General features: G+C 39.8%; 1 protein-coding gene across 2 annotated transcripts in view; it reads right to left on the reverse strand.

Moving 5' to 3' along the window:
- The window catches only part of ARID1B (AT-rich interaction domain 1B), a 325,248-nt gene that overhangs the window by 24,102 nt on the left and 274,987 nt on the right, over positions 1-26,159 (reverse strand). The window contains exons 9-13 of one of the 2 annotated variants that reach the window (XM_058801602.1): positions 18,406-18,551; positions 10,944-11,053; positions 10,015-10,173; positions 3,861-4,070; positions 276-480 (exon numbers count right to left, since the gene is read on the reverse strand). In XM_058801602.1, coding sequence (XP_058657585.1) covers positions 276-480; positions 3,861-4,070; positions 10,015-10,173; positions 10,944-11,053; positions 18,406-18,551 — 830 coding nt within the window. Of the gene's footprint in view, positions 1-275; positions 481-3,860; positions 4,071-10,014; positions 10,174-10,943; positions 11,054-18,399; positions 18,552-26,159 lie in introns of both variants that reach the window. The other variant, XM_058801601.1, reaches the window with a different exon arrangement.

Consider the following 26,159-nt stretch of genomic DNA (forward strand, 5'->3'; position numbering starts at 1 on the left):
ACTGAATGTGAAGGGTACGCTGGCACACACATCTTCATGTGTCAGACTGGGGAAGGACAAACCAGACACACAATTGTGCTGGTGCTTCAGAGTTAACTCTGATTTGACTCAGGAGCTGGCTCCAAGTCTGAGAACGAAGATGCCAACACAGGTTTATCCCTGTTTTTCCAGCATTATCAAGACACGCTTATAAATACATGGGGTGCAACAACCTAGCATGCCTTGCATTAAAAAAATGGTTGTGTAAGAAGGAGGCTGCAGTTTACTTGACTCACCAGGAGATGGCGGCTGAATCTTAGGTTGTTTCTTGGTATCTCCAGTGCTGAAGACTTCTGGAGGGGGCTCCTCCCCTCGCTCAATCTTGCACTCGAAGGCAAACAGGTACTGAATGTATTGTTTTTTCAGGGAGCTGGCTGCGCTGCTAGAAGTGCCAACGTTCAAGGTGGTTGCCAGCTCACGCCACTTCTTGTTTTTATTAACCTAGCAAAGTAAACGGCAGAATCGTTGGTTTGCAGCAAAGTGTTTTGTTTAAGTCAGGAAGCAAAAAAGGGGAAAAAAAAAGCACTTAATGTCTTGGTTTACTTTTTTTTTATTTTCCTCTTTTAACTAATGCTCATTACTCCCACACGCAGTAATGCACAGACAGCATTTACAGTTATAAAGCCATTAAGGAACCTGCTGATAGCTACATAAAAAGCTTTGCTTGTGGAGTCTTCTGCATGGTGCATCCTTTAAATGTCTTACGCCCTTCCAGGGCCTATGCTCTTCAGTTAGCAATCCATCTCCAAGCAAATTCCTGCTCACTCTCTCCCTCCCCGACACCCACCCACACCCACCCTCCTCTAATTAAAAAGCAGCTTCTAAAATATAATTTAGAAAGCACTAACAGTGTTATTCTGCAATTTGTTTGAACATTGATATGAAAAATAAATTTTTCTCCCAAATAGCCACCAGCTGTCAAACAGTTCAGCTTGTAATTCCTGGTTCAATTCCTTTCACTTTAGTGCATCTTGCAGGGACAGATCAATGATCCTCTGGCTAGATGAGAGGCAGAGTGAAGCCAGGCCCCTTAATTAATTACGGCAGACTTCAAACACTCACGGCTAGTCCAGCGATACTCTGTATTACAGTGCTGACTGCACCACTCCACTGTGAGTCTTGTTTGCAGTGTAAGGCTAAGAATATTGAAAGACTCTGCTCATGAGTTCCTCAAACACAGCTGATCTGTAATAATAGCCAAGTTCATTTGTCATCCTGGGTGATGCCACTGACTCACTCGGCTGTACCACTCGTAGCAGCCATTGCTTTTGCTCCAACACCTGATGCCTTTGAGTTCATTCAACCAGTTATACAATTTCTAGGTATGATCCAAGGAGCAGGGTCAGCACCAAAATAAATTTGCTTTAAACATCTGAGAAATCTCATCTTTTGTGGGTAGCAATTTTGATTCCATGATTGTCTGCTACTTGCCCTAAGGCCTGATATTTTAATGACTCCAGCTTAACTTGTATAGATAGAAAGATTATCATTAGCCATACTATTCCTTAGTCTGTGTGCCAGCAAAGAAAACATTTTTTTTAAGTTTCTCTCAGTGTTTAATAACACTGTAACTGCTGCCAGTCAGCAAAGATCTTTTGAGGATGGCATTAACAGCAAGCAGGTTGGCATGGCTATGCTAAGTGTTTTTATTCCTCTGGTACATCCTACAAGAACCCAGGAGTTAAAGGAGACCAGATTTTCATTAACTGCCCTTGTTGAGGCCTGAAATCCAGTTATACAGCTCTTTGTGCCTACTGGCTTACAGCTAAGTGGTGCGTAATGAACACATTGCATAATGCAAACAGAAACATTCGTGCCTAAATGCCCAGTGTATTGGCATTTAAAGGAAGACTGCCAGCAGCTGGTCTGTTCCTGTTGAGACCCCAGCAAGGGCAGCTCCTCAGACAGGGAATATGCACCACTGCTGCACAGCTCCTCTCCCTGCCACTCTCTGGCCAGAGTCACGAGATGTGGAGTGCAGCAGCTGGAGCAACAGCTTTTTAGGAGGGCATCACACAGATGCATTTAAATAAAACTCAGCAAGCAAAGCTCTGCACCTCTAGGTAGCTCTAAACAGATAAACATAGGGACCATTCATGTGAGTGCACCAGCAAAATCAGGAGCCCTCATTTTAGGTGTAAATTTTAACCAGTACAGGCATTTGCAACTCAAGCTCCTTCAAAAACCAGTCTAAGTGAACAGCATCTATTCTTTGGCAAAGCATAATGTCTGTCACTGAAAATCAACACTGAATGTCCCAAAATAAAATAAATTTCCATAATAAGCAAACATGAATAACTCTCTAGAATATCCCATCTGCCCCCCATCTTGCTCAATTTTTGATGCTAAGAGTCACACTGTGGGCACAATCATGCTGTACAAGGCAGAGCAGCTGCATCATACGATTTACCTGTAATAAAGTTTCTGAGCTAAAAGTAATCAAATCCCTATGATCCTGAGAGGCATGAGCTGATCACTAAAAATGTCAGCATAACATCTCTTACCAATATACGGCATTTAACAACAGGCAGAATGAACTATGTGAGGTTTCTCTGCCTTCCTTTAATAATAAGAATAGCTAAAATCCCTGGATTTGAAGGGCCAATGATCTAAACCAGTAGTCAAATCCTGTGTTGTGAGGTGCACTATTAAAAATAGCTTTGAAATGGGTACTAATTGATGTTGGACATTCCCTTCTTGAACTAACCACATACATTATGAAAATATGCTCTTTTTTGGAGACTCTAATTTGCTTGGTATATTTTTGAGTTCAGATTTTGTAATTAGTGGAGAACTGTATGTTTTAACATTACATTTTATATAATATTACACATGCATATTTATCTACATGTTAGCTATGTTTAAGACCTCATTGTGCAAGGCCTTGAACAAATGTTCTCATAAACACAGAACTTATGGATCCCTGCACTTCACAGGAGTGTCTAGTGCCTAGCGAGTGATCCTCTATATGCAAGAGATGCTCTGTACAAGCATCATGCAAGGACAGGTGACTTCAAATGCCAAATCTAAGACTGCAAGTACTGACTGTTTTCTCCTGCTTTCCCTTTAGATGCTAAACAGTAAAACATCTCCTTTTGCTTTGTGGTGAACAACCCCATAGAACTCAGTATTTTTCCAACATCCCTTTGCAAAACTTCAAATTAACTAGTGAGAACTCAAATGAAAACTTCTGTCTCCCTTCTGTAACTTTTTTAGTCTCAGCTCTTCCTGCTTTCATTTTTCTTCAACTCATTTAGGTAATTCACCTTTTCCTTGTAATCATTATGCTAGCAAGGCAACCTAAAATATCCTGTAAGCATTTTCCAAACAGAGCACAGTCCATGTCTAAGAAACACATATACTGTATAGAGACACTCAGAATTAAAGGTTTGGGATGAAGGAGTGTGTTTTAAGAATATGTTCTCTGGGGAGATGAACTGAATTGTCCTACAGGCTGTATCTCTATGTAGGAAAAACTGATTAAAAAATTTCTTTTTCCTTTTAGCTCTATCATCTGCTTCTTACTCGTAACTTTGATCCTGTGGCCTTTTCCTATTTTCTTCTCTCAGCAGCATTACTAGATTCCCCTGAAAAGGCAACAATTTCATCTCTCTACAGTGATGGTCAATCTTGATTCAAACTTTAAAGTTTTACGGCCATTATGCAGCCCAAAATGAACTCCAGACAGCTATCAAAGCATGAAACCATTTTCTTCAACAATATTGTCTGGGCTGAAAACCTAATGATGTATCCAGCAGGAATAGTCTAGAAAAAAAGAACATTGACTTTTTGAAAGTTCACTTTTAACCAGTTCTTCTCACCTGTGCTAAGCCTCCAATCTCCTTGACGCAGACATAGAGCCTGAAGAGGTCCAAGGGCTTCTTGCCCACTGCTGGCAGGCTGGCCACAGGCGTGCCCCTCTCCTCCATGAACGTCAGGTACCGGTCCACCCACAGCTTGCGCTCCGGCTCATTCCCCAGCTCATAGACTTTAGTGATCTTCTCTCCAGTTGTGGTAGAGGAACTTGATTTCTAAATTGCAAGAAGAAAAGAAAGAGTTGGGGGAAGGGTGGGAGGGGAAGGGAAAAGAAAGTAAGAAACTCACAACATTGAAAAAGAGAAGATGTCCAACAAACTAAAGCTATCACACAACAGTCAGGAATGAAGGCTACTAGTTCAGGCATAAACAGTACATTCTGTCCATATACAGAAAAGTCAGCTTTATAAATAAAGGGCCCAAACTCCCCATTCTCATATTTCTTTCACTGATCTGAACTTTGGATCCCAGAAGGCAAGTTTCTGATGTTGCCTCATGTCATTTTAAGAAGAGGTAGCTCTCACAGAGTGCTTCTCATCTACTTATCTCAAAGTGCTTTGCAAGCAACTATTTCAGTAAAATTAGAAACAAGTTTGTTCCACACAAGTTTAGAAACTCCTAAATCCAAACCTATCCTCTCCTCTTTGCCCTCAAAGATGGGCTAGAAAACCTGAAAGTGATCCTCCAGAGCAGGAATTGCACAAAAACAGCCTAAAGTGTGAATCATGGCAAACTAGTACATGGAGAAGTAGTCCTTTCTTCGGAGTCATAAATGGTTATGCTTTATTACCACTTCACACCACTGGTGGCCAAAAGGCAAGACGAGCAAGAGTGCCTACAGTACAAGGAGATTGGTAGCAATACTCTTTGTGAACTGCCAATTAGCTGCCTGATCCAATAAGGCTTTTAAGTAGCATCTACTCTTCTCCCTTGCTGAAGTACAGATGATAGCCATCTCTGTTGTCCTACCTTGCAAAGGAAATGTGTGTTATCACCTGGGGAAAACCAAGGATGGACAGCAATCAGAGCTGAGACACCACCAGCAAAAGCAGAAGAGGTGGCAAGAGAAGAATTCCATCTCTGTGGCAAAAAGACAGGAGTGAACCTGCTTTTTCTCTTTTCTCCTTTTTTTTCCTCCCTAATGTAGAGACAGCAAAAAGCACTGAGGCTGCTACACAAGCAGCTACACAGCAAATTCTCAACCTATCTTTTCTGTGCAATGTAACCCTGTGAGCTGGGCTCTGTGCCATGTGTGGACAGACCCTGTCACAGCCCCTGCCCAAACTCAGCTCTGACAGCAGAGGGGTTGCTGCTACAGCAGGACAACCCTCCCACTTGCACGAAGTGAACTGATTTGCTCAGTGGTGGAAGATGGGAGTGGTTCAGAATTAAACATAAGGGAAAAAGACTGACATAAAGCTTTGGGAAAGGAGCCAAATGTGTGAAGGGAAACATATCCTTTATGTCTGCATAGTAAAAGCCTAAACTTTGTTGTTGATTGCAGTAGACACTTCTTAAAACTCATCTAGTCAATCACTTTTCCCCTCTTTTGCCTTTTCCTCACTTTGAACTGAACACAGACTATTGTCAAGTAAACAGAAACTCATTCCTAGTTGAACATCTCTAAAAAAGATACTCACTGTACCTCACAGATGCTACTGAACCACTCACTTGTCCATGTCCCCACACAGTGGTGAGGCCTGGCACTCAAAACCATGAAAAAGGGATACAGCAGAGTAGAACCCCACTGCCAATGATTTCAAGAGCATTGCCACCATTCATCTTGCATGTTAGCCTGGAAAATATGACATACTGTATCTCCTTCCAGCTACCAGCAGCAACTTGGCAAAACTGGAAAAGAGTCAGGAAAAAAGAAACATGAAGCCAAGGGGGTGACCTAGCAGTTCCATGAGCCATTGCTGTTCTTTCCAGCGAATGGATATTAATTTTAATGAAATAAATAGCCTCCTTTAAAGTCTGCTGCCTTGCTGACACTGTAACTTCTTCACAGCAATCCTTCCTACAGACATATATGATTACATTTCTTAGCAATGAGGTGCATGCCTGAATTTACTTCAGCCAGACTCAGTTGTGTTACAGCTCCTACTGAAGTGAGAGTCAGGGCTAAATTTGTTTTATTAATACTAAGTGGCTGGCAGGAAATACACTGACATGAATCCTGCAGATTATGCAAAGAAAGCACAAACTGATTCTGTAATAGCAACCAATTTACTGAAAGCATCACTCGCTATATATCTGGGTACTCAAGAAAATCAGTTTAACTCCTAGCAACAAATACACTTTGTCGAAGTTTGGGAGGGTTTTTTTTGGGTAGGTGAAAAGGGGGAAGTAGGGAAGTCATGTTGCTACTAATTTGATGTTGTGGTGAGCACCAGATACATGATCACACAGGCTTGAACAGCTGAATGAACTGGAACTACTCCACTACTTTTTGCAGTAAGCACAGAGTTAACTCTACTGCTTACCAGCATCAATTTTAATCTCACACTTAAGATGCCCCAGAACTCTATAAAAATGATGGCGGGAAATTCCAGCTTTTACGCAGAAAATTTTCGATGTGCTCATATTCTAATGTATGAGGCAACAAAACAGTTTCTATTTCACTTTTTTATGGTGAACCATGATTAAGAAAGTTCAGATTTACCAGTTTTAGGGTTTCATTTTTATTTGTTAAGATTCACTTTTTCAAATCAGAATCAGAGCAGAAGGGAAACAGTTAAGAATTTTTCTTTCTGCATTTTTCTACTATACATCTCAAATGATGCTGCTTTTCAGCAGTGTGGCAGCAAGCTCTAAAATGACAGTATAATCTGAAAACTTTTCACAGCTTACAGAAGGTAAGAAGTGTTTCTTACTGTGTGAGCTTTCAGGTTGTCATGCTTTGTAAAATGGGTGCAATTTTCTTCTAAAATGAAATGTTAACTTTAGAAGAATGCACTGGAGGGAAGAATGCTATTCCTCAAGAGTAAAGATCTTTTTCTCTTCTCTATTTTTATAAAAGTAAATGGATAAAAATGACAGGTGTGTGCAAGCAAGTCTATACACAAACAAACTTGAGTTTCAAATGGGCAGGTTCAGCTGGAAGCCTAAATTTACCTATAAATATTAACCCTTACAAAGCAAGGGTTTATAAAAGAAAGATCCCATTTTAAACTAAAATGAGCACATCCCAAGCAATGCTGAAAGAACACAGATCATGACCTTTCCTTCTGTTAAGTATGCTGATAATTCTGGTGACAGAAGAATGCTAGTGCAGGCCTATGGCACATTAATTTACTGATTTAGTTATATCCTACTCTGCCTGCAATCACCAGCACTCTTCTACACACTGGCAGTGTTTGAATGGGTGATTAAAAAACTCCACCAATGTATGCGGATGCCAAAGCCAATTTCCATACTGAATCTGTCGAAACCCATACTTTCTTTTCAGTAGACCTACCCACTATTAAAAATGTATTATATGCAGACCCTCGTATGGTGAGTCTGCAGAATCCTTCAGAGCAACACAAATTTATGTAGGAGTTATTTTCACATGAAAGGCAGTGGGTAGCTGCTTCTCTACATATCTTTAAGGATCTATATTTATACAATTACCTACTGTTCACTTCCCTGACTTCAGTGAAGAATTTGCCAATATTACACGTGTTACACAGATCTCTTTTGCTACAGAACAGAGTGTGCATACACAGGCAGCTAAAACTGCCTAAGTCCAATCCTTGGCAGAGGCTTGTAGAGGACACATTCCTTTGTCAATATTTTCTCCTGAAGGACTCTGGAGACCCCTCTCAACCAGCACCAGGGAGGTGTAGTACTGTTCAGGTGCATTCACTGTCATGTTCCTGGGTACCTATGGACAGTTAACAGCATTTTATGGGGTTTTTGTAACCTACTGTTCTACTCATGTTGCAGTGACCCTGCATGGTTTAGACCCTCACTTGAAATGCCTCTTTTACAGAATTTTAGAACTATCTCACTACTGTCAGGGATGCACATAATATGCAAAACTGGTAGAGCAGAAGTGTCCTTTTCCTGACATACCCAAGGAAGCCTCAAAACCTAACATTCATCAGTTCTTTCTCCCCATTTTCTCGTGCCTCACTTCCACATAAAACAGCTGAAAGAGAGGATCCACTTAGGAGGATCACAGGGATACCTTGAAGTGAATCAGAGACCATTCACCCCTGCTTTTATTCTCTACTGGAATGGACAAGTTGTAGCACATGAAACAGCTTTGGGATTTAATGAAGCAATTCAGGCTGTTTTCAAGTGTAACGAAATGCCTGCAATCAATCATTCCAGTCTATGTCAGGCTGCTCTTGAAGTCGATGAAGTTATCCAATCCACTGGCCTTCACAGGTAAAAAGGGATCAGCTCATTGGCAGCACTTATTTTTCTATCATTCCAAAGCTCTGTATTTATCCATGTCTAACTGAACCTTTTGGAGAGAAGGACATTCAGAAGAAACTGAAAGCACAAACTTTCTTCATTTATTTTTTCCAGTGTTATACTCTGTCAATAATCTATACTTTATTTACACAAAAAAAAATCTCCACATCTGTTCATGAGGACTCCAGGATTTCCTATGCAGTTTATGCAATGAGTTCAGGAATACATTCTTGTTTGGTTGTAGAGGAAGCATTTGATGTGTTAGACAGCCCATGCAATTACTCTCCTGCTTTCCTCCAGAAAACTGTCCAAACAAGCAGTACCCCAAACATCACTACAAAGAAAACTAACAATTTTTGGTGTCACCCTTTCACAAATGTTTTTAAGAAAAAGATGAGACCTTGTGGGAACAAGTAACATCAGCTGCCTTCTGAGACTCAAAGTTGCTGTCAAATCAACATCCAAAGATATAAGTGGTGCATTTCATGCCATGCTGCCCCTTGCTCAGGGGATTCTGTAAATGTCTGGGTTTTGGATGGTTAGATTTCCTCCCCTTTGACTGGCCTTCCTCTGTTTGCCCTAAGACATACTCTTTAACATATCACTTTGTAAAAATTGTTATCAAAGAATTATTGCTAATTTAAGTACACTTTAACATTGGGGAAAACCCCCTTTATATCCATGACAAGAATATGTTACATTATTATTCTACAGAGAAATTACGATCATTTCTACTTTCGAAAGAGAGGAACAACATATATATTCCTAATTATTAAAAAACAAAACAAAACAAAGCAAAAATGACCAGATGGGTATTTGCTCCCCATAGACCATATCATCTTAGGTCTGCATTTCCCTTTTCTATATATGTATATAGAATTTCTACGTGTGTGCATATATATAGATAGAAAGATAGATGATTTGGTTTTAGTACCACACATCTCTCTCAGGTTCTTCTTTACAACCTGTATGAGACTGATTAAACATTACTCATCTAAAAAATAGTTTTCTAAAAATGCACATGCATCAGGATCTTTTTTCAGCTCATAGTCTGGGTTATTTCAAAATAACCAAATGAAGCAAATTAGAAACAATTTTGGTTTAGACTGTGCCTTGACAGCCTAATGGCTGTATTTTCAAATACACAATTCAAAATTAAAAATGTTTCATAAATATAAATGGCAACTTTTTTGTGGCGCTGAGTCTATAATTTAACTTTTGATGGTATTAGTTTCAATAGGGGAGAAGATTTGTCATTTTGTTTTGTTTTTTTTTTTTTCCTTTGTTATTTTTCCCCCTAAATAATCCTAGTAAAGACAAGTGCAGCAACCAGAGTGAAGTCAGTTGTGTGAAGGAGTTTGGGCCCAGGAACAGAAATGGAATTGTTCTTAACAACACAGTCGGCATGCTTGGAAGCTGATGCATTACAGGAAGGATGTTTTCTTCACAACAACTGCTGTTTTACCAGACAGCACACTTGCATGATGCACACAATTTTACTCTTTCTTATTTCAAAGTACTGTTGGGACAAATTTTGCCCTTGGATAAGCATGCTCAGGCCCCACTGAAGCCAGGCAGTGGAACTTACAGTCATGTGTCCGAGAGCAGAATTTGTACCCAGTGTTATAAAGAAAGAAAACTGTTTAGTAGATAAATAATAAAGAAAAGGAATTTACAAAACAAACAAGCAAGCATTAAAATATAATTAATTACAAAAAATAAACAAAAATCAAAATAACCAGAGCCACTTACAGGGCTTGATGGAGTCTTTGGCCAGCCTGGGCTGCTAATGCTATCACTTTCATCTCCATGAAATGAGGAGATGCTAGCAGAGCTTGGGGACATTGGGGAAGGGACTGGCAGGTTGCCTGGGGTTGGGGGCTGAGAAATACCCTGAGAGCTGTAGCTATCCTGTGGTAGAGGAATACAAAAAAAAAAAAAATATGACAAAGGCAGGGCAAACTTTATTAAAAACAAAAAAATATACATCCAGTTTAACAGACTGACCAATTTTTATATATAAAATATATATAAACAGAGAGACACATACAGAAAAACACACACATATATAAATATATTTTTATATATATATATATATATAAAAGGTATTAAAACAACATTGTTAATCAGTATAATTTGGAAAGTTTGCTGGATGCTTGGCTAAAGTCACTAAGCCACCATGCTTACTTCAAGCTCACATGAAATGCTAAGCATGGGTTTCCCGTTATGAAAGAAAGAAACAAAAACAAGCCGTTTGCCTTATTTAATCAAATAAGGCAGGAAAGCAAAATATGAAAGCATGTTGCTGCTGCAGCCAAAACAGGAAGCTATAACTGAAGGCAGAGAAAAATGGCTGCGAGGACTGAAACCAGGCAAGACCCTTCTCTCCCACCCACCTGGCACAGCCAAATGCCCATGCAACGTTTGGCTTGGGATGCTTTGCCCCCGCAAGTTAAAATGCCGTAAGAACTAGTAACTTTCAGATCCACACAATGAAGAAAATAAAAGAAAATAAAAGAAAAAAAAAAAGAAAAAAACCAAAAAGAAAGAAATAGATTGCACGTGAATGGAAAGGCATGCAGGAAAGAACAGAAGGGGGTAGGCCAAAACCAGGAGATGAAGGACAACACAGCAGACTTCTGCGGGCAGAACCAACACCACGTGCGGAAGGCGGTAAATACCTTTGACTTGCTCTCGGGCTGGGGGGCTCCTTCTTCTTTGCCATCTGCTTTGAGAGGAAGGGGAAGTTTGGACTCACCAGGTGTCACCATATCTGCAAGACCCATAGGTGCTAATCGAAAACAGGAGAAACAGTTAAGCATGACTATGTTTGGCTCTGTAGGAAAAAACGCCTCCTGCTGCATGGTTGTGGTGCCACGGGAAGGAGAGGTTTTCCCACGTCTGTCCTGTTACTCTAGCAGCCAGAAACCTGGAAACCTCTTAGTTTAAGTGAGGAAAAAAAGGACAATGAACAAGTAGAGAATACAAGCACCATGCAACAGCAACCATCACTTAACAGAGTAGAATTCATTCTTCATGCTGCTGGTGCTTTTCAACTGTCTCTGCATTGGACCACAACATTTTAACAAAATAAAGTCTGCTTTAATTACTGCACTCTCCCTTTAGCAATAGACAAATGTAAATGAAAACAATGCACATTCTCCTTGCCATGTTAAATCCAAGAAAAAACCTGAATTTTCCAATTACATCTGTATTAAGGCTGGTGTCCAGCAGATAATTCCTGCCCCTACTGACTTCAATATGAATGGCTCAGCCACTGTGAGCCTTAACTACAGAATTACAAGCTGTAAACCGTGCTCTGTTGGAGAACCAGCACTCAGCTTCTTCCTCCTGCCAAAACGAGGTGGGACTATAACGAACACATAAATGTCTTTCTCTGATAATGGCACGCAGTTGCTTCCCAGGGGTGCAAGGAGTTTAAGGGGTTTTTTTTATTTGAAGATGCAAGTGCCAAGTATAGTATTACTGCTGCAGAGCTGCTGGGTTCCTGGATTTCTAGAAAGATGCAAGAAGAAATATTCAGACAAATAGACAGAAAATACTGGGTAGAGCAGATGCTAGGAGGTGCCACGACACTGAATCAATGCAAATAACCAGAAAACAGCAGCAAGACACCAGGTGATTCTTTGCCTGCTGAAAACCATGTGCATAGCATTTGTGAAAGACTGGATAACCTTCCCTTTCACTCTTTTTAATCCCCCTCATGTCCTTCTTTCAAAGGATATGAAGTAAGAAAAATTCAGAATAGCCTAAAAGACAATAAAAAAGAAAAAATACATATCCCACATGTAAACATGCAAGAATCAGTAAAGCATCCCTGTCTTTACCAGAGTAGTGTGGCTCTCACAAAATGACAGTGCTGGCTTGCACCAGGCAGCAGGCACACTGCACAGCGAGCCAAAGATAGGAGGGGGAAAAGAAGCTTTAAAAATACTTCACAGATTGCCCACTACAAAATGATTATTGCACATATTCATGTATTACTATGTTTTAGAAAATAATTAGTTTTAATTACAGCAGTGAGAGCATGAGCAGGACTCTAGCGAATACGCTGGCAAGCTTTGCAGTGCTAATTTGCTAATATCTTTAGCATCACTGCAGGTTGAGACTCTGGCTCTGCCAAAAAAACCTACCCAGCCATGTGCCATGTGAGTTTACAACTGTATGCTCAATATTCAGCTTTGAACTGCCCGTGTTTTTCATGGGCACATTTTCTTGTTTTTTCAAAGCACATTTGAAGCCCAATCAAGCCCTTAAAGTCATCACAACACATAAATCATAATTGAGATTTAAAAAAAAAAAACAACTTGCAATACTGCAGACTTCAAGAATTGGAACAAAAAGCCTTTTACAAGTGATGCAGCTGCACAGAAAAATCTATTGGGATCAGCTAAAAATGCTGTTATTTTTATGTATGTGTGTGAAATCTCAACAAAACAGCCAGTCAACATGCTACTGGGAAGTCAGCATCCACTAAGCATTTGATTTGTATGCATTTTGCCCTTATACTCTGCTTGAGGAGCTGGGGCAGCTTGTGACCATTCTCAAGTAAGGATGGCAGCCTAACATGTTCTAGTTTTGAATTTGCATTTTAAAAAAAATGGTTATTTTTCTTTCAGAGATTTAAAAAAATACATGTACAAAATGGTCAAATATATGCCCTAGTGTGGTTTCAAACTGGGATGCACAACTTTTATACAAAATCCATTTTAACAGTTAACACATTTCATGCTGTGAAAGTGCTACAAAAGATGTCTTGGGTTTTAGCTTGGAAGCAAGCAAAGCTGACCCTTCCTCTGTAAAGCAATTTTAGAGAGGTCAAACAAAGCAAAGTTAATGATAACGCTTCTTCACCAGAATTCTGCATAGCTAAGTCCTCTGCTGGTATCTCACTTTTATCTAGTTGGCACATCATACTTCTCTTACAAAGAATTTAAAAATTGTGTCCACTTCTGGTAGCCCTGTTTCCATTAGAACTTCCTTATGGAATTCTGTTTCAGAGGGGTTTAAGTTAACACCTCATACAAAGGGCTACTAACTCCAGTCTGCAGATTACAGCACACATTCTGACTCCATTATTCATGCTTAGAAATGTAAAAATACAGGCTCATTTTGGGTTTTGACTATTTCTTGTTGGCACATACATATGTAACTATGAGGAATTGGACACAATTATGAAACAAATAATAAAATTACCCAAATTCTGTTTCACTTTTTGTTCTTAATTATTTAGCTCATCTACATTCTTTCTTTGTACCTCTAAGAGAAGAACTGCAAGCATTTTAGATTTAGGTTGTCTGTTTTCCCTATAGCTTTTACCCAAGATGTTTCCACAGCTATTTTTCTGTGTGCTGTTGAAATGCTGTTTCGTAACTTCTTGCAAACACGCTCTCCAGCGATTTGTGAGAAGACATTCTTGCACTTTTTTTAGCTAAGCGGTACAGCGAGAACATTGTTTTGACCCTTTCTGAGCAGTGAAATACTGTTATTGTCACGAAACTGCTAAAATAAGACACAGTCTCTTTCTACACAGGTACTAATAATTCTGCCTGTGAAGTGCAGACCAAAGGAGAAAACATTGTAGAGAGGAGGATAACAGGGAAATCTTGACTCAAGAAGTGTTGTGGCGTACTGTGAATAGGTTTCAAGTACTAGCCTCTGGCTTATAAGAATTTAAGAGCTAGAACGATTTCAAAAAGCAAGTATAGGTCAAGGTCCTGAATTAGCTATTCCACACTGAATTTAATGTACTCCATGGCAGATATTGACATGAGTAAAACTGCAGCAAAGAATTCTTTTTTGCTAAAGGCTGCTCTACCAGTCCCAGAAGATGATGAAATACTGTAGAAGCAGCAATATACAAACATTGTTTTTCTCTTTATTGCTAGTGCGATAACAAACCATGCTCTACAAAACAGAATACTCCCTCCTCTCTCCCTTGTAATGTAATACATTCCTCTCTCCCTTCCAACCCTAGCACTCTCCCTCTGTGAAAAAAAGAGAAGCAAAAGCAAAAGCAGTGAATTAGTGACTGTGGAGCTGACGAGAGAATCCCCACTGCTTTGATGCCCACTGAAAAAACAGAAGAGGGACAACAGCACTGCCCAGTGTCCTGCCATGAGTGATCCTCCAGCTCTGGGCACAAGTGCAGCCAAAGGTGGTTGGGCACCTTATCTGAAAAGGACAAGGGAGCCACCAGGGATCTCGGTGCCAGGTGCCAGGTGCTGCCTTGATTTACAGTCACTCAGTCATCACTTGTTTGGAGTATAGGTGATGGGACATTTCAGCTGTTACCACCTACTGACTGCCTCCAGAAAGTTTGTCTAAATGTGCATTAATAGCTCCTACAAAGAAATGTATTACAGTAAAAAAAAAAGCCTGAAATAAATTGAGATATCCATTTTTCAGAAAAATGCAACAGAAAACTCCAAATAAAGTTTCTAAAAAATATTTTACCTGCATAAATATAATTGCTTTTCCTGTTAGAGGTTCATCCAAATAAACACTAAATCAAATATATAGCATATGTATGATTTTTAGTATAAAGAGTGTCCCTTTAATTCCCTTAGTGCAAATAATTTTTCCTAGAATCTCACATTTATGTTAAGTATTATGATGTTGAAAGTTAATTGGGAGTAACAATATCCTGAAAAAGCAAGGTTTCAGTAACACAGAGGTACTGAAAAAAGGAAAGTATCCTTAAGCAGTAAGGGAATTAATGCCTTTTTACTGGTTTGTTCATCTCCACAGATAGCAGAGATCCCGAATGCCAGTTTCTATGCAAGAACAATGGGGAAACCTGAGAGATATAAACTTCCTATTGCTTCTTTTAAAGATAATTTTCACTAGAATTAACAAAGCTGACAGCATGAGCTATATTTGGGGCTGTACATTTCCTGTTTATTATATGCATTTTTAAAGCTGGAATTTGAAAAATAGGGGGAAAAATGTCTAAAATATATATGGGTAATGTGAATTCATACAATAAAAGGACAGCAGCAGTTTTACGATTTTTCTGAATGGCAGTTTGTTCCATAATTGTGAAGGGATTCTGACACCTTTTTCCTGAAGCTTTTGTTATTGTTATGGACGGAATACTCTATTAGAAGAATCTGTCTTCTTTGATCTTGTAATTTCTGTGTTCCTAAACCACTCTGCATCAGCAGAAGCTGGTGATCTGCTGTTTGATCCACAGTCACTGCTGGAGTATCAGGATGCATAACTGCAGCATGACTTTCCTTTCAATTGTGACATTAATTAAAAAAACCTAAAGACAAAAGGATTAACTGGTAATGAGGAGGTATGAACACTACTATAAATGGGTGACAAAACCAGTGTTAGACATATGCTGAAGCTCCAACACCATATGAAAACAATTCCATCAGTTATCAGCAATCTTCTCCTATTTTACAGTAAAACCTGAAACTGCATTTTATTAAAATAAAAGACCTGCCCTCCTCCCTCACAACAGGCAACAAAACTGCCCCCTTCCAAACCCAGACAATGAAGAAACTAACTTCACCTTATTGCTCCCCTTAGGTTTTCACTGGCCTCTACCTGAGACCACAGCTGTTGATGCTCAGTGTATGTGCAAGTTAACCAATGCCTTCACTCCAGCAGAAGCCACTCAGCTGCACTTGATTTTGGCCCTCCACATTGACTGAACCCTGGTTTATCTGATAGATGTGGGATTTTCTGGGGCAGGGAGGAAGAGGAAGCTAAGGAGCCACATAGCTGAATTGGTCTTCCTGCCACAGAAAATCCTGTTTTCAAGCTCCTATAAAGGTATCACCTATAGGTTCTCCACCTCATCAAATGCAGGGCCAGAGCTGTCCTTAAAGTGCATGCCCAGCTCAAGAAACAATAATTAAAAGTACTGTTATTTACACTTGTCTTAAGCTTCCATTTTTTTGACCCAAGCAGAAGGATGAGTTTGGATATGGGGAAATTAAGCATTCCCACAGCACTTGCACTCAGCAATGTATTCACACCCAATTTTCTCTTTCTGGTGTTGTGTGTGTCCATCTCCTCCCCAACAGTGTCTCCTGGAGGCCTGTAAAGCAATTCTAGATGTGTGGCTGCTCCCACACAGACTGAAAGAGGTGCACTGCACTCCTCTAGCTCATTTCATACTTACTTTCCATTGGGTAATCTCTGAATTAATAAAACTGGAACAAAAGAAAACCTCACAAATGCACTGGCAGAAAAAACCCTGATAAATGTTTAAATTATTAAAAATCCAATATTTCAGAATGCATAACACAATAAAAAGAGTATGACTACCCCATACAAAAGACTGCTAGGATAAATGGTCTTGCATTGAACAGATTTCCACTGTATGAAATAACGAATGGCTGAATTATCTGAACAAAAAAACCTCTGTGAATCTTCCTTTAAACTGGTTATTCCTTAGGAATACATAAATCTTCTTAGGCAGGGCACTCTGCCATCTGTTTGCTGTTGGTTATTTTTGCAGCTCTGGGGGCCAACAGAAAAGGGTGGAAAAATTACTTCTGCTAATAGCAAAACAGAATTTATAGCACAGTTTCAATGCTCAGAAGTAATTTTATTTCAGCAAGCCAGACAAAACACATAACTACACAAACAAAACATAATATTACCTGGGACAGCTCTGGTGGGGAAAAAGCAAGCTATTATCTAATGCTCTTTTCAATAGCTTGTCCCTCTTCAACCAGATGGTGCAGTGTGCTGTCTGGGCTAGCCAAAAGCTTCCAGGCCAGAACTGGAAAAAGCCTTTTTGTTTGTTGGTTGATTTTTTTTGTTAATTTCTCTGTCTTTTTAAAAAGATATTACTAATTAGCAGATTCCTTTCTTCTGCTAACGAAAATTGTAACAATGTTCTTGAAATATAAGACACTGTTCAGTGTCTCAGCAGCTCCTGTGTAGGGGAAAGGAACTCTTGGACATACTAGACACTAGCATCTTACTGTGGCTATTTTCTTCCCAAGGCACCAGAACATACAGAATTGACAGGGAGAAAAGACAGCAAAAGATGCAAAGGATGAAAGACTTACACAGGCTCAGAGGGGTAGAGCAAAAGACGTAAAAAACCTGGCTCTTGGTAAGACACAATTTAGGTAGTAAGGCATTTCTTAAGAAATAAATAAAAGTAGAAACAAAAACAATTAAGAAACAACATCGTATTACCTTAGCACAACCTATTCAGCTTTCAGAAAAAACTTCAAAACCCCCAACATTTCTAAAAGGGATAATGTAATCAATAAGGCATGCACAGAAACTCCATGACTGGAATAAGTACTTGGGAGGATCTGCTTCAGGGTCATTGAAACTCCATCCAAACACAGCCCAATCAAAGAATTGATCTTTGCTGAAGCATTATCTTGAAGGAGGATAATTGTTAGGAATTCAAGCTGAATATGGACCATGAAGCACATTTGTGCAAAACTGTATTCACCTGTCTTCAGAGTCACACACAAAGCTACAAGCAATTCTGAACTCATAAATCATGATATGAAGGATAAATCCAGGAGCTACATTGAATATGCCTTTTTTTTTTTTTTTTGGAAGAGGAAGTTACGGTAAAATTTTATATACCAATACCAAATGAGGAAACGCTATAAAAATTTTGAAAACAGTAAATATGGCCTATGTTTTCCAAACAGAATAATTATGTTAAGTGCTCACCTTACAGCATCTTCAAGTCAGAGCAAGTGCACATCTCTTTTTTTAAATGACTACCACATTAAATATCTGAAATTGCAACCTTAGCAAGTAAAATGCTGAAAACCAAAAGCAACCTCTTAAAACAAGAAGCTGTTCTCCTTCCCTGTCTTGCAGACACACACACAAATATACATATACTTGCTAGGCAACACCTACAGCAAGCTGAGTCCAAGAGATGCTGGAACTGTGCAAAACACTGTACTCATCTACATGCTGTGCAGAAGAACTTAATGAAAAGTGTATCAGTTACTGTACAAAAAAAAACCTGAGCACCTTAGCCTGATTTCAAATCACTCCAAACTACCCAACAGGGGTGAATCAAATGAAGAAGGATGTTCCTCTGCCACCAGCCCAGGGCTGATAGTGCTGAGCAGGATTGTGGAGGAAGGTCACTGCTGGAAGGTTACTCACCATTACCTGCTGAGCTGTTCACCATGTTGGGTGCCATGCTGTAAGGAGGAGCCTGCGGGTTCATCAGGCCAGAGCTGTTGTTCATTGGCTGAGTGTAGGGGGAGCTGGAGCCCATAATCCCACTCTGATTCATGGCAGGAAAATTGCCTTGCCTAGGAGGGGGAAGCACACATACAATATCTCATTACAGACCTCATTGCTGAAGATGCTGTGGTTTGTCACAGAGCACATCACCTATTGTTTGTAAGGAGAAAGCAGGTAATTAGTTCATTTTACCTACGTGGGGAGCTTTGAGTTAGTCTTGAGCTAATTATCATAGATGTGAAATAGAATTGGACTGAAGACTAATTTCAAGACATGTACAGAGTCTTTCTATGTCACTATCGATCAGAAGAAAAATACAGCTCACATTATATATCCTATGAGTAGACAGCAATATGATCAGGAGCCAAAATTAGAATCTAGCATTGGCATAAAAAAAGCCCCAGCACATCACCATTCTTACCATTTTGACCATGTAATAGCAATTCTCACCTGCCAGAGCTTAATAAACAGTGAAATGACCAAAAGAAAAATGGGTACTATAGATTCAGTTTCTGATTTCTGCATTTGTAGTTATTGTGTTGAACATGCATCATCCATGCCCAATCTTTCAAAAACCTCCATACATATTCCACTTCATTGAAACAAGAAACCTCAGCAGAACTATTTTGCTTTTGAAAATTAATAGCATATTTGTATAATGCTTGTATAACTGAGACTTAAATTTGTCTCAAAAACTGCCCTAAATGAAGCCCTTGCATAATTCTCCACATGTTCAGACCAAGTATTTTGAAAGACTAAAACTTATCTACTTTTAAGTTCTAAGAAGTATCTAAGTATGCTTGGTACCTGATTTGTCAAACTCTATAGAAAAACTGATGCATAAGGAAGAAAATAATCTAATTCAAGTAAGCATGATAATCCAATGTAATGCATGATTTACCTTAAAAAATAACCTTTTATTCTTTTAATACATAAAACAATTACCTACCTTTTCTTAGTATAGTTGAAGACTGCATGTATTATCATATGTATATGAGTAACACTTACACATATAAAATAATACATATGAATAAAAGACACAGAAAAATACTTGTATATTCATAGGAAAATACATAGGAAAATACAAAACTCAGATGTCTTTCTTCAGTGTGCCCCCTGTACATTTCTGCTGCTTTTCCAAATAAAAGAAACAAGAAAGCAACCACCCTTTTACACAGCTTTAGTACCTGTTAACTTTTATTTCCTTACAAAAAAACGAAGCACTTAATTTCATCCTACAGGAAGGGAAAGCTGAATGTCTGGGTAGCAAGATGAGAGTTTTGGTAGAAATTCTACTTTTAATTATTTTACAGTATTCAAATCAAAAAAGACAACTCCTAAATCAAGAACCCTAAGTAACTTCAATGGCTTCTTGTCTTTCCAAACTCATGGCAGATTCTTAACACAATTGGTAGAAGCAGATTTCTTTTTTAGGAGGTACAGGAGGAAGACCATTAAAGCACTATTTGGCCTAATTTTTCTTGACACACTGTGAATTTCTTCAAAGGAAAAGAGAACGTGTTATCTAAATAAAGCATCTTTTTCCAAGTCAGTTTTGTCCTTTGCTCTCTGAAGACAAACTTTTCTTCACTCTTGCAAAGAGGCAAAGGCTTTCTTTTGATATGAAGGAGATAACTGCCATACAATGTCATTTCCCAGATGAAGCTTGCAACAAGAAGTGGAGGGAAAAGATTTAAAATGCACAGTGGTGCAATGCTCCAAGGGAAATTACAAAGGGAACAGAGAAGAGTAGAACGATTTGGCAACAACTATAAATGATTTCAGTCACACATCCAAGCTTTTCTTATGTAAATACTGTATCTTAACACCCCCCCCCCCCTTTTCTAGTTGAAAATTGCTATATTTCAGCAAATGCAGTTAACTGAAAAAATGCTTTCTATGGTGGATAAGCAAGGTCCTTTCAGTTACTGGGTAAAGTTACTAGTGAAGATGAAAAAAATGTGCAAGAGTATTTTCATACTTGAAAAAAGAAGTAATGGATTTTCAGAGGTTCTTTTGTGGAGTAAGGCTAGGATCCTGGAAAAGGCAAGTCTCTACAGGTATCTATCTCTTTAATGCCCTTCTTTTACTTTAAAAATACACAGGAGACACACACCTTGCAGGTAAGCTGAAATTGGTCCTTACCTACCAATATTTCAATAGTATTACTTCCTAGCATGTGTATCTCCTAAGCTGTGGGGCTGTTCATTGTCTCAAATTGAGGTACAACCTATTTCATGTTACCCACAATGGACATCAATCTCAATTGCAGCTCATGCAAGCACACTGCTGTACAACAGCTTTAAATCAAAAAGTAAGAAACTATTTTCTTACTTTTTAGATGGAGAGTGGAAATTAAATAAAGAGAATATACAGGCTTTGGCCAGGACAGCAAGAAAACAACTAAAGTCTAAAAAAATTGCTTCTGCACCCAGAAGAACTTGAATGGCAGAACCTAATTCTGAAATTTCATCGGGCAAGGCAATAGCTTTCCCTTTCATCCTCCTATGTAATGTTGCACTTGGAACACACACAACTCTCTGTCTCTGGAAAGAGCCCAGCAAGTGAAAAGACTCAGCACCATCCCTGGCAGGACTTTGTCCTTTCCCAGCCCCCTATCAAAGCCCTGACCGCAGCACACATGAGCTAATTCAGTAACACTGAAAGGACATCCTGTCAGAGTAAATGCTGTTTTATTATCAGATTGGGTGCAGTGAGCAGTACAGAGCTCCTCCACATATTATTTTGCTCTATGATGGCTTGGAATGGAAAGTTTCTTTAGGGAGAAATAATCAGGTATTACTTCAGCCTTTAATTCTCACTCCACAGTAGGCCTCCTTTGAGTAAAGACTGCCGACTGTGACAAATTGTGCTGCATCAGTGCCATAATATGAAGTGGAGTCCATTAAGAACTGAGCTGAGATCACCAAACTCATTTTGATTAACCTCCAGGTCACTAAACACTTATAAATATGTTACACAGCAGCTGCTAAACATATTTATATATGCTTAAGGTCACAGCATCATCTGTTGGTTGTTGGAGTTAAGTCAAAAATCTTGTGTTTCCTTCTGTGCTGCTTTTAGTTAAGGCATATCCAACATACTACAGTACTAGACTCTCTTACATCTCCCAATTCCCTCCTCCATTTTTCCAGGATGCTAAATAAAAATCAAGCCTTTAAAAGCAGTCTGCTGTACATGTAGTGACATCTAATGGCAAAAATTCAACTGGCCAGCTATGATTTTTATAGCAGTACAAACTCAGCTAAGTATATAAATTTACATTATTTGCCACATAAACAGCAAGGGCTGGGTTGCTTAGGGATGATGCAATTAGGAATAATACGAAGAAATTAAGAAAAGATACACTTAAGTTTAGTATAATGAAAAGATGTCTTCCTGGTAAGATACAGTTACCCTCCAAGGGAATGAAGGAAACCTCAGCTCCTGACATTTCTACATGCAGGCAACATATACAAATACATTAAAATGTATTGGTGAGAGAAACCCTGCATTGTGTATGAACTAGAGTATCTGCTCTTGCAATACCTTGATCCCAGATAATGTATTTTTCCCCATTTAGAAGAACAAGCAGCCAGGCCAATACAAATTTGGGATTATGCTATCCATTTAAGCACAATACCTAAGGCTACAATATTTTTTTCTGCTCTACTGCTACAAGTAGATCTTGAAGAGTTCTAAAATTGAAGGCAATTTTAAGAGATTTAAAGTGGAAGAGAGGAATCTGCTTGCTTTCTATGGTTTATTTACTCTGTTGACAATTTAGCAATGCATCATGCCAGAGCCAGTTGTTATGCTTGAGGAAAGGGCTGCCACCTCAGGGAACTTGGAGAAGCTGGAGGAATGTGCTGACAGGAACCTTGTAAAAGTCAAGAGGCACAAGTGCAAGGTCCTGCACCTGGGAAGGATGAGCCCCCTGCAGTGGTGCCAGCTGGGATTTGCCCAGAGGGAGCAGCTTTGCTGAGAAGTCCCTGGGCATCTTGGCAGAGAGAGCTGGGCATAAGCCAGGAGTCTGCCCTGGCAGCAAAGAGGGCCAACAACATCCTAGGCTGTGCGAAGAGGTGCAGAGTTGGGCACTGACCCTGGAAGGGCTGAAGGATGAGGCCTCATTCAGCCTGGGGCAGACAGCGGTTGAGAGGAACCTACAGCAGCCCCATAGCACCCAAAAAGGAGGTCACTTTTCACAGTGGGCATGGTGGGGGGACAAGACACACTGGGCAAAACTGAAAACCCATCAAGTTCAGACTGGATGCAAGGAAACCATTTTCCCAGTGAAAATATTGACAGACTAGATTTGGTGGCCCAAAGGGCAATCTCTACCTTTGGAGATTTTGAAGATCCAAACAGGGTAACACCCTAAGCTCTAAGATGAACCTGATGAGGAGAAGGTTGGACTAAATATTCCTCCTGAGGTTCCTTTCCAGCTTGAATGATCCTATGATCTTAGCTTGTCGGCTTCACTGTGCTGTTGACAGTCTGGTGTACTACTGGGTCCAAAACACAACTGCTCAAATTCAAACCATTCCCTTTTAAGAAGTTCTTCTTCTGATCTTTTGTTTTCCTTCATTTGCAATATACCCAAAGCTTTATCTACACTTAATCTCTTTTCTCTGCAAAACAAGTAGCATCAGATCTAATTGTGTCTTCTGAGCTAATGCAGAAGTCTGTGTATTTAAAAAGAGGAGTTGACACGCAAGATCTGGTCATCGTTAAAAAGCACAACAAAGAAATTGTTAGAAAGAACAGCACTGCCAGTACACAGGAGCACATGAGTGATCACAGCTGCTGAGCACTCTCTTATACGGAAATGCCTTCCTTTAATTGGACCTGAAATCTTCAGTAAGTTTATGTGTTGTCTCCAACTGTGACACAGAAATCACTCTACAGCCCTTGTGCTTCATAGAACCTCCTGATATGTGATTTAGTACCTCCTCAGTTTTGTCACCTGATGCAAGATTATATGTCATCTTTTCTCTTCTTACTGAAAAAATGTGAAAGCACTAACAAGTTGAGTTCAGATGTGTATGTGGTTTACCTATGGACAGTGACAGAAGTGGATTATGCTTCTCAACAAGGCAAGAAATGAAGACTCAGCTTTTCATATGGAAACATGTCAAAGCTCAGGTTGTTCTGTGTACACAGAGATCAAGTTCTAAAACTTTCTGTGGATTTCCTAAGAGGTACCTGGTGCCTCGTACTCTTCACTCAATCTACAACACCAGAACAAAGCCCTTTATACAGTCAGAAAAAGTGAACCAGCTTCTGTAATGAGCCCTGTGGCAGCCTGAGCACAGGAGGAGAGTCCAGCATGGAAATGTATAGGGAACAGAAGAAAGCTTTAGAGGTGGAAAGTATAGAGGTGATGGAGGTGAGGAGATTTTGGGGCATAGAAAATGGAAATGAAGGAGACAGTAGAAGGAAATTAAGAAGGAGAAAGGATTGGGAGCATTCTCATTAAGTGCCAAAGGTTTTTAGGGCAAGGAGGATAATAGGTGTGCAGAAGAAGGCAGATGAGCCAGAGAGGCAGGAGAAGGAGTAGGCAGAAGCACACAGAATGCTGCTGCTTCCAGGGTAGACATAGGTTATGGTCACTCTAGCACAAGTGGAGCCTCTTAGCCAGATATGCCTGAAGGAAAGAAGGAAGGGATCCACAGGAAGCTTCCAAAGCAGAGCACTACGAGACATGTGCCTTCCCTCAGCTCCTCAGCTTGTGCACCCTGCCCTGAGGTAGGCCCAGGCTCTGAGGTGGCCACCTTGGCCCAATGCTGGGGGGGCCCAGTCCAAATGTGGCACAACAGGGCGATGCTGAAGGGGCAATGCTACGGGGACAAGAGCAGAGATGGGGCACACAGCCCAGGCAGGGAAGAAATGGCATTGAGTCACACTGCACAAATCCTGGCAGTCACAAACTCCTATCAGTTGTTTGTTAGGCACTTGGGCACTGTGCCTCCTGATACTTGACACAGCGTGCACCTAATGTGGGGATTTCCCCCAGTTCTGCTGCTCTAAGTGCTGGACCTGAAAAACTATCCTGTTACTGTGATCTGGCCACCCGACCAGTTGGATGGTGAAAAAAAAAAAGGCCCCCAAGTTTGCCATTTCTGCTCCAGATCTTTAACCTACATCAGTTTTGCAGTGAATGCACTGCAGCACCTCAGGGGATTAATTTGTGTAAACATTTTAAAAGGAACATTTTTTCTTTTAATGCTGACACACTGCTAAGGTGGCTACTTGATTACAAACTGTGAAAATGACTGCGTTAGGCTGCACTCACAAATCACAGTGTACTGACCAAATTGCCCTGTGCTTATCTGTGCCAGGTCTGCAGCATGACAATATTTCCTCTCTCTTTTAAATGCCAAAGTATGATTTGGGGGGTTGTTATTTAAACACACTGACCTGCACAATAACCAGAAGTACTTTATTTAAATCTGTCTTGAGCTGGGACTAGCCTTAAGCGCTTATAATCTGTCACACTTTGACACCAAATGGGTTATAATAATGAGAGTAATTCAGGAGTGAGACCTGTGAATGCTTTCTCCCTGGAGAATTTACACATAAATATGTGCAGGCAGATACATATGCTCTTTTGTTATGGATTTTCCTTCTTGCGACATTATGGGCATCCTTGGAGAAGTGAAACCATTTCTATTGTCAGCGGATATGGGAGAATTGAAGAAGGGAGAAGAGAGTGAGGGAAAATAAACCCCAACATTGCTTACTTTTTTCTGCCTGGAGGTTCACAGCACTCTTAGCAAAGGCCAAGACAAATGAAGCCTGAATATTGGCTTGAGCAGCTATAAAATGGCACTGAAGGCAGTTCCCATGTGAATAAAACAAATTAATTTAACATCATTATATCTGAAAGCAAAGTATCTTCTTTTTGTTAGTTGCTACTGTAAGTATACTAACTTGGACTTACATGTCCTCCTCTGTTCAGTGGGGAAATTCACCAATTGTAACAACAAAGTTTCAGAAAAGCAACCACAAAAGCTGCTGATGTGAAAGGTATTAGGTCAACCACAAGACTTTCTGCCATTTTTCAGGATGGAAAGAAAGAGAAAATTTTACACCCGTGCATATCTACTTGTGGGAGGCCTAAGTTCTGAAACACACCGACAAAGCACTGGGAAACATAAATGAAAAAGTGGATTTGTGCTGAGGGGGGTGTGTGTGTACATGTCTGCTGACAAGAGGTACACAGAACTAACACAAAACTGTTCTTCTCAACTAGCAGGCCTAAATGCTAATGCTAAAATGGGGGAATAATTCTAACATTGTAATTATGTGATAGTGCAAATCGCCTTGTAACCCACTGCAGTTGGACCAAGTACACTGCAATATCTGGCTGATCCAAATATTGTTGTGTAAGATACTTTTAAAAAGAGTAACAGAAATAGCCTTTCTAAATATATTATCTTTCCTCTGATTTACACGACTACGTCTGCCTTTACCATCATCTCCATTGCTTGGATTTTACTAAAAACCAATCAAGGAGAGGGAGGAACTTAAAAATGAGTTGCTCATACCACACTGATTCAATGCTGAGCTACTCAGAAAAAGTCACAGAAACCTATTGTTGGTTTACAAGCTGTTGTCATCACATTAACCATTCTTCCAGTGAAAATACCTGCCTGATGGGCTACCTACTCAGG

Source organism: Ammospiza caudacuta, chromosome 3 (assembly GCF_027887145.1).
Source record: "Ammospiza caudacuta isolate bAmmCau1 chromosome 3, bAmmCau1.pri, whole genome shotgun sequence".
NCBI classification, from domain to species: Eukaryota; Metazoa; Chordata; class Aves; order Passeriformes; family Passerellidae; genus Ammospiza; species Ammospiza caudacuta.